The sequence below is a fragment of the Marmota flaviventris genome, chromosome 6 (genome assembly GCF_047511675.1).
Source record: "Marmota flaviventris isolate mMarFla1 chromosome 6, mMarFla1.hap1, whole genome shotgun sequence".
NCBI classification, from domain to species: domain Eukaryota; kingdom Metazoa; phylum Chordata; class Mammalia; order Rodentia; family Sciuridae; genus Marmota; species Marmota flaviventris.
Window position 1 is genome coordinate 6931036 of NC_092503.1, and position 9344 is coordinate 6940379.

At 52.6% G+C, this 9344-nt stretch overlaps 1 protein-coding gene across 2 annotated transcripts in view; it reads left to right on the forward strand.

Moving 5' to 3' along the window:
- Agpat4 (1-acylglycerol-3-phosphate O-acyltransferase 4) overlaps positions 1 to 8905 on the forward strand; it is a 104829-nt gene extending 95924 nt beyond the window's left edge. For both annotated transcript variants that reach the window (XM_027939542.2, XM_027939543.2), the window contains exons 4-9: positions 606 to 767; positions 1027 to 1180; positions 3445 to 3547; positions 6181 to 6256; positions 6963 to 7161; positions 8301 to 8905. In XM_027939542.2, coding sequence (XP_027795343.1) covers positions 606 to 767; positions 1027 to 1180; positions 3445 to 3547; positions 6181 to 6256; positions 6963 to 7161; positions 8301 to 8395 — 789 coding nt within the window. In that variant the 3' untranslated portion in view covers positions 8396 to 8905. The remainder of the gene's footprint in view (positions 1 to 605; positions 768 to 1026; positions 1181 to 3444; positions 3548 to 6180; positions 6257 to 6962; positions 7162 to 8300) is intronic.
- The last annotated feature ends 439 nt before the right edge of the window (positions 8906 to 9344 follow it).

The following is a 9344-nucleotide window of genomic DNA, read 5'->3' on the forward strand; positions in this document are numbered from 1 at the left end:
GGAGCATCCTGGCCAGTTGTTCTGTGTCCCCGCCCTGGTACCCTTGGAAACCCTGGTGCTCCCCAGCCTGGAGAGGGCCTGTGGGTTCTGGGCACAGCTGGTTGGGGCCACCCCCGGCAGCCCTTGGGGCTCGGTGGCTGGGATGCCAACCTATTGGTGGGCCAGGCTGCCGCACCCTGCACCGCCTCAGGAAGGTCTGTGGCGGGCACTCAGGCACTGCTCCAGAGATGAGAGCAAGCAGCTGGCAGAGTGCCCGAGCACCTGCTGGTCTGATGGACTTAGCTCCACCAAGGGCCTGTGCCCGAGAACCCCTCTGGGCTCCACTTCCTCATGTGTAATGACTCTGGCTTGCCTTGCCTGCAGCACGCACCCAGCCTTCCCTCCCTGTCCCCCCAACAGTGAGTGGCCTTGACCTCCCATTGACACAGTGGGAAGGGCTCCAGGGCCACCAGCTTTGGCCACAGGGTGTTCTGGAACGCAGTGCGGCTTCCCGTGTGAACACTTCTCCTTTCCCACTAACACCTCCAAGAGCCATAAGGGGTGATTCCCCCCCCCCCCCCCCCGTCTTCTCTTTTATGGACACCCTGTGCTGCTTCCTGTTTCAGAACTCCAAGGTCCTGGCCAAGAAAGAGCTGTCTTACGTCCCAATCATTGGCTGGATGTGGTACTTCACGGAAATGATCTTCTGCACACGCAAGTGGGAGCAAGATCGTGAGACAGTCGCCAGGAGCCTGTTGCACCTCCGGGATTACCCCGAGAAGTATCTTGTACGTGGGAGCAGCACGTCTTGCCAATCCCTGCAGGTCCTTTTGTGGCCACAACTCTGTGTCACTTCGGATCCATGGGTGAACACAGAATTGCATGCGACCTGGGGTGGTGTGTGACCACAAGGCGGTGTGACTGCAGGGTTGTGTATGATCTCAGGACGTGTGACTTGACAACCTCGTGTGATCTAGGATTGTGTGTGACCATGGAACACTGTGGACCCATAGGGTCCTGTGTGACAGTCCCTCCTCTACCTTCCAGTTCCTGATCCACTGCGAGGGCACACGGTTCACAGAGAAGAAACACCAGATCAGCATGCAGGTGGCCCAAGCCAAGGGGTTGCCCAGCCTCAAACACCACCTGCTGCCACGCACCAAGGGCTTCGCCATCACCGTGAGGTGCTTGAGGGATGTAGGTAAGGAGGCGGCCTCTGCAGCACTGCCACTCCTGCCAGCACAGGGCGTCCACAGCTTGTGATCTGCAGTGCCGTTCCCTGGTGATGCCTTGGAGCCGGCATGTGGCTGGCAGCAGGAGTGACGGCTAAATTAGGGTCTCTGAGGGATTCAGAACCTGCTGGGCACCTCTCCTTAGTGCATCCCAGCAAACACTGCCCTCTGCTGCTCAGCAGTGGCACTACCGTGTGACTGTGTGGAATGTGCTGGATCCTGCAGGGGCCCCTGGCTACAGACCCAAGTGAGCCCTGTTGGTCTGGGGTATTTCCTGCCGATCTGTTGGCACTGCAGATGATGAACCACCTGTGTCTGGCAGCTGACCTGCGAGTTCCGAGCCTTGAATTATTGTTAGGTAGAAGAAACAAGGAAACCAACAACAGGTTTCTGACCTCTAGTCCTCTTTGCAGTTTAAAACACTCTTCCCTGATAACTCATGTGGCTTCCCGGCTCCCGAATCCCTGGTCCCTGGGCTCTGAAGGAGGCCTCACTGCCCTCTGGTTGGATGGGCCACCACACAGCTTTGGGTCTCGGGGGCAGCTCCGTTGGCTGGGCAGACCTTCCTTGGGTGTCACATGCCAGGTACACCCAGGAAAGGCTGGGGTCCATCCTGTGGAGAGAGGAGGGCAAGGCTGGGCCCTTTGTCACCAGAGCCACTTCATGGCTTCGGGCCTCATGTTGCTGGTTTCCTGTGGCCTTGTCCTCATCTCTCCTCTCCTCCTCGTGAGACAAAGAGCAAGAGACCCCGAACTGTTGCCCAGGCCAGCCTCAGGATTTAGCTGGATGCTGAGGATATGGAGGACAAGCTGTTTTCTTTTTTTGGTGGCAAGGATTGAACCCAGGGGCGCTTAACCACAGAGCCACATCTCCAGCCCTTTTTTATATTTTATTTAGAATCAGGGTCCCGCTAAGTTGCCTGGAGACTTGCTAAGTTGCTGAAGCTGGCTTTGAACTCACGATCCTCTTGCCTCACCCTCATGAGATGTTGGGATGGCAGGTGATTCAGTGCCTGGCTGGACCAGCTGTTTTCTGTGGTGCAGTTCACTTTGGGGGCCCTGCTCTCAGGCACTCTTGCAGGCCAGCAGGAGGGACCCTCTCCCCCTGCCAAAGATGGTGGGCCTGCAGCACCTGCAGGGGGGGTCAGGCAACAGGTAGAGAAAACATGATAGTGATTTTATCATTTTCAAATCTGGGTTCCCCACTTTCCCAACTAGATGAAGAACTTTTGAAGCTTCCTAGTATTTTCTATTCCTTTTCTTGATAGCAATGGTACATGTAGAGTTGTCAATGAAGGGCCGGGCTCATAATGTGGTGAGTACAAGGTGCTGGACCTGCAGCCAGTACCTGATTGTCATTTCAGCCACAGTGACAAAGGCATCAGAAGGACTACATCCTCCAGAACTAGGCTTGGAGGGCTGAGACACCTGTCCAAGCAAACACCACCCCACTGAGAAAGGTGGCCCTGGGATTCATGTCTAGTCTGACACAAATCCCTGTTCCTTCCCCTGTCCATGCCTGTCCCTCACACCGCAAGAGTCCACGTTTCCACCAGGCATTTCTAGCACTTACTGGTTCATTCTCGCCATCTTCCATCCTGAGAACCAGAGCTTTCTGAGCAGGGGCAGTCTGGGGACTACAACCACAACTTTTCACATTAAGTCCAATGTGCTGACAGGGTCCCTCACCACGGAGTGGGCCATTAACATCATGCATAATTTCTTGGCCATGTTGTAACTGACTCTGATTCAATTCCTGAAGGACTTCCAGTCAGTATCTTATGGTAGGTTTGCAGCTGTCTCACTGTTGTTCTAGGGGAAAAAAATGCTCCCAGGAAACAGACATGCTTAGATGTTTGATATGCTTCCCATTAACTTGTCTTCTGCCCCTATTTGTGTGAATATGGGCATTTGTGAGCACAACAGGTCATGCATATTAGAAAGATGCCAATCATTGTTATCACACATCTAGATCTAATATTGTAGCATTGCTACGATTTTAAAATTGATCTGACCTCAGCAATCACTCTGTTTTCTATTACTGTACTATAACGGGGTTTCCTGATCACATATTTGGTGTAGAACATTTGAACAACATAGAAAAGGCACAAGGAAATCTGATTGTGCCATTCGTAGACAACCAGTTAGCGATGTTGTGTCTTCGAATGTGTGTCTGCAAAACAGAAACGGGTCCACCCGCTATATACTGCTCTGTGTTTGTCTTATTTTTATAGTCCCAGCTGTATATGACTGTACACTCAATTTCAGAAATAATGAAAACCCAACACTGCTGGGAGTCCTAAATGGAAAGAAATATCATGCCGATTGCTATGTCAGGTAAGCTGCCTCTTTCCTTTTCAGAAAAGAGAAAGCTCGTTACTAAGTAAATAAGTCACAAATGACTGAGAGACCTTCTTCTAGGGACATCTGGTTAACATCTTGCATTCAGTCTGTTTTACCCTGAACTCATTTATAGTCTATATTTATGTGATGAACTCGAGTCACTTTCTACTATTTGGAACAATCTAACCTGGGGAAGCCTCTTTCCCTCCCAGCTACTTCTTGATCCTCTTAGACCAACTCATTTTCATCCCAGAGCCATGGCTGGTGAAAGGGCAGACCATATTTCATAATCAATCATTTAGACATTGAGTGTAAAGCAATTGTTTTATTGACCCTTTTCTTGGAAGATGGATCTGCCCTGTGCAAATACACACGAGTAACAGCACCCAGGAGATGTAGAGGTGCAGAACACTCCTGCAAGACCTCACATGGGTTACTCTCCAGTTAGTCATGACTAGGGAAAACCCTCCCTAGGCCAATTCTCTTCACCTGTCCATTGACTAATACAATGGGCTTACTGTCTAATCTCCAGAATGTCACCAAGGTGAGCAGGAAGAATTTAGAGAAGCTGCCGATGGTAAAACGCAAGGGTGATTTGCCTTAGGTCAGTGACTTACTCATTAAGTCCAATATGACTCTGGTGGGATTGGCCTGGTCTCCTGTGCTGTGAGTCATCTCCTCCAAAGTCTGACCAATAGCCCCTGAAATGCCCACCAGCAGAGACACAGGCAAGTGGTATGTATTTTCCCATTCAAGACTCTACTGATGCCAAGCTACAGCACGGCTCAACGAAACGCCAGTGGCTGACCATCCTCACTAGGCTCAACATGATGTTTGAACATTCCTGAGGAGATGTGCTGGTGGGCTGACCGCTGAAGTCCAAAGCCACTCCCTGCCTGGAATCGAGCCCAGATCCTTAGAGGCAGTAGAGAGCAGCATTCTGAGATATTCCAAATGGTGGGGTGGCCACTGTCTTTCACTCAGCTGCTGCCAGAGAAGGCTGGGAATCCCCACCCTCCCTAAGGGGGTCTTCTTCAGGGACAAAATGCGCTTTTCTCTCCCAAGTTCCTTCAACACTTGGCAGGAGCTCCACGTAGTAGCCAGCCGGACCACTGGGAATGCAGGCCCATGAGGCTGTTTTCCTAGGTCACTGCAACTCTCCAGAGCATGTGGCAGTCAGAGCACACACCCCAAAACTGGCTCCGGTCTCGTCAAGTTCACTCATGGCCTCCCAAGAGATTTTATAATGTACTGGGGACTCGAACCCAGAGCCTCATGCATACAAGGCAGGCACTCTACCACTGAGTTATCTCCCCAGCCCCCAGGAAGGTTCCTTTTGCTACTCAATGCACCTCTCTCCTTGTAGTGACCCAGTTGGGATGGCTGAGGCCTTGCTCTGAGGTACACTGCACTTCAGTGTGAAGCATGAAAACAACCAGGGCAACAGTGCCAAGGACATTACTGAAAAGAGCAGAACCATCCGAGCTCCTTGGTGCAAGTAAAGAAATAGTTTGCAGGCAGCATCTCTAACCTCCTCATGAACCACACTGAAAGATCTGATCTGCAAACGAGGGCAGATCAGAAGAGCAAAGAAAGAAATGGTGTATCCATGGAAAGAGATGTAGGGACAGGAAAGGGGAAAGGATATTTCCAGAGAAACTTGCAGGGTAAGTCTTAATTATGTTAAAAGCTTACCTCTGTAGAATTCTGCCTGAGAAGGAAGCCCTTACTCTAACAGCGGTGGCTCCCGTCATCTCTTATGAGGTGAAATCCCAGCCTCCATTCTCTGAACAGCTACACCTTGGCAAAGAAGTTCTGAAGTGTCTCTTCTTCCTAAGATATTCCTGAGCAGTGAGAAGTGAAACGAGCCTTTTGTCCTTTCTCAAGGACAAAAGCAAGTGTAAATTCACAGTCCTTGAAGTCACCAGAGCCAGCAGCCTCAGAAGAGAAAGCGAGCAAGAGAGAGAAAGGGACAGACAGACATGGAACAGGAGTCAGAGCAAAGTGGCATCTCCCCTTGTTCTTGATGGGCTGTCTGCAGAATGATCCTCATGCCCCTACTAGCAATGGCTCCAGGGCCACCCTTGAACCTGTGAGTAAACACTGGGGTGCAAAGTGACACAGGGATCCCTGAGTCCAGAGGGGCAGATGCCCTGGTTTCTCCCATCCAGGTCCTTTCATGTAGTGACACTCTGGCAGGGGCCTGCCTTGGTGCTACCAGGTCAGATCACTTGATGGGAGGTATCTGGCCGTTGCCGTGAAGTCGTTACTTGGCTGAAAAAATGACTGGCGTATTATCTCCTACATGTAGATTCTGTATGTGTTGGATCATCTTTCATGGAGACTAAGGCAAGTGTCAGATTCAGGGAGCCTTCCTGTTAGGCAGGAGGGAAAAGAGAAAAGGGCAGGTGTCCCCGCGTCTCACCATCTTTGTGTCATCAAATCAGGTCCTTGCTCCATCCTGCTTGGGCCACGACGACACTTTGGCTTCCATGGAAGTACTCCTTTTTGCTTCCACACTGTGTATGCCACCTGAATGAAAGCCCCGAGAGCAGGCACTGTTATGCTGAAAGTGCTGCTGGCACCGGGTGTGGCCTCCCACCACTAGCTGCTCTCTGCCCTTGCAGGCGGATTCCAATGGAAGACATCCCCGAAGACGAGGACAAGTGCTCGGCCTGGCTCCACAAGCTCTACCAGGAGAAGGTGAGGGGAAGACAAGTGAAATGTCTTTAAGGGGCTTCACAGAGAGAATGAAGCCGTCTATGGGTGTAGTGGCCAGGACGAGGTAGGCCCCATAGCCCTTGCTGGTTCCTGGCTGTGGCCCTGGGGCAGAATATTCCTGCAAGATGCTACAGTTATCTTTGGCAATGGATGCAGTCTAAAGTGCTTCTGGGTCAACAATCTGGTTGCCTGCCTAATCCAGAACATCACCAGCATAAGCAGGATATAGTCCCTGAGGGTGGCTTTGCCATGGCTGGGTTCAGACCTGCAGGAGCCCCTCCTCCTTGCCATCTGTGGTCAGCTGCTGGGCTCCTGACTCGTCCTTCCTTCCTCTGAGCAGGACCTTAGCTTCCACTGTTTTTTTCTTCCCAAGACATACTGAGAAGGGGCCATCTAATATTTCCCTAATTTGCTCTCACGGAAGAAGTACACCTGTGTTCCATCACCTCCTGTGAGTGGCACCTGCAGGCTTCAAGGCCCTCTGTCATCTGTGTGGTCTTGAAGTCCCAGCCCCTGGGAAGCTGCAGGGCACAGACAGGGTGTTGGTGCTGGTGGACTGCATGTGGAGTCTGCAGGTCCTGTGTGGAGAGGCCAGAATGTCAGTGTGGTGTGCGTCCTGGGTGGGTCTGGGCAGGCCAGCTCAGCCAAGTCCAGTGCTGTATCAGAGGGTCCCTTCCTCTATCCCCAGGATGCTTTTCAGGAGGAGTACTACAGGACAGGTGTCTTCCCAGAGACCCCCCGGGTCCCCCCGCGGCGGCCCTGGGCCCTGCTCAACTGGCTGTTCTGGGCCTCGCTGCTGCTTTACCCTTTCTTCCAGTTCCTGGTCAGCATGGTCAGCAGTGGCTCTTCTGTGACGCTGGCCACCTTCATCCTCGTCTTCTGCATGGGTAAGTGGAGAGCAAGAGGCTTCCAAGTGGAGGCAGTGGTGCTGCTCTGCTGGGGCGACAGCACCTGGCAGTGGGAGGGTGGAGCCAGGCTGAGGGGCCTGTGAGGCTGCACACTGCCCTCGAGGCACTGCGGCTGCCAATCCACAGGCCACGCCCTGCGTGGCACTGTGTTGCTCCTCTCCTCCTCACAGGCCTCTGAGCAGAGACCGTGTTGTGCTCCCCTCTTCTACTTTACAGTAGCATTGAGTAATTCTATGTGAGTTCTAGGACCAGGCCAGGGTTCGAGTCTCAGCTTCTCGAGAGGTGGCCTCAAGCAGAAGTCTCCTTACTTCTAAATGACCTATGGGATACGTGTCCCACCCCAAGAGGGCTGTGGCCTCTGCCCCATCCATGACTGAGGAAGTCTACAGAGCTTGGTGCCACTGCTCTGGGAGACTCTGTTCACTCCCTTGTTGGTTCATGAATGATGATCACACACAGTGTTTGCCTGGCCCTGTGATGGGGGGCACATCAAGGTGACCGAGGTGTGGTCCTTGTACCAAGGACCTCTGGAAGTCTGCCCTCTCCAGAGGGAACAACTTAACGGCCACTTCTGAGCAGCAGCCCTGTTTTCCAGCCTCCTGGTGGCTAACTGGGCTCGGGCCTGGGTCCTGCAGAGGTGGTTACAGTTCCCACCCACAGGTGTGAAGGCTCTCAGCCAGGGCAGGGACTTCACTCACCGCTCCAATACTCGCCCAGGCATGCTGAACTTGGGTGCTTTAGATGTTGGAGCCCTGCATTTTCCAGGCTCCTTTGCTGAGGTCCCATGAGCTCCTACCCTGCATTGGCAAAAGAACCCTCTTTGCCATGGGGATCAGCATGGAAAGCTGAAAATTCTGTGGGCCCCACAAACAGCTGTTCACTTCCAGTACACAAGAATGAAAACCCAACCGAGCAGCCTTACTCGGTTCCTTTCAATGTCACGTAGACTGACATTTTAGATTGACTCTAAAGCTGGGGTCATGAAAAGGCACCTTAAATCTGCCAGCTCTCACTGATGCTTGGGATTTGCACCCACCTGCCTTCCGCAGGTTCTCGCGAGGCAAACTTCCCTGCAGTCTGTCCTCCTGCTAATCTCTGCTCCTGCCCTGTCTCTGCAGCTTCCATGGGAGTTCGATGGATGATTGGTGTGACAGAAATCGACAAGGGCTCTGCCTATGGCAACATCGACAACAAACAGAAGCAGAGTGACTAACTCAGGGATGTGTCACCTCCAAAGGGAACCTTGGGGAACTGGTGGCCTCTGCACAGCCTTCTTAGTGGGACACGATGATGGAGGCTGGGTAGCCCCTGCCGGCACGAGCACACATCAAGGCCTCCCCAGACACGGAGCTCGGTCTCGGAGGCAGAGGGGGAAGATGATGCTCTTAAATCGTTTTTTCCCCGTGTGATTTAGTGGGTTTGGTTTTCTTTTCACTCTCCAGCGTGCGCGCGCGCACGTGTGTGTGTGTGTGTGTGTGTGTGTGTGTGGTTTTGAGAGACAGGGAGGGAGAGAGTGGCTGTGCAGTTGCGTGTGGGCCTGCCTCTGTGACAATGCAAAGGGTCTTGGAGGCTGCAGGGGGGAGCAGGGCTGGGGACAGAGGGGTGAGTCCCCCTGTCATCCTCTGGTGCTGAGCTGAGTCTTCTGTAACCTTTGATTGCCAGAGACAGTGAAAAGTGCTTTAGGTAAGATGACTAAATTATGCCTCCAAAAAAAAAAAAAAAAAAAAAATTAAAGTGTTTGTCTGGGTCACCTGTGGTGTGTGTTTACACTGACTGCTCTGCCCCCCATTCTGCCTCTGCCCTGGCAGGGGTCATGCTCACAGCAGAGGGTTGCCAGGAAGCTTGGGGTGAGGCGGCACCTGCAGGCACACAGATCACTTAGGTGGCTATGCCAACAGTGACAGAGAGCCTCTCTGAGGACAGAGATGGCAGGATGTGGGGACTAGCAGACACATCCCTAAACAGCAAAGGTCTTCCAGAAGGCAGCTCTGGTTTTTTGTCTTGCTGAAATGGAGTCCACTGTGTGAATCTTAAGGAGCTGCCCAACTCCTAGAAAAAGCTGATCTTGAAACTGAACATGCGCTGGGCACGCCTATAATCCCAGTGGTTCCAGAGGGAGAATCACGAGTTCAAACCCAGCCTCAGCAACAGGGAGGTGCTAA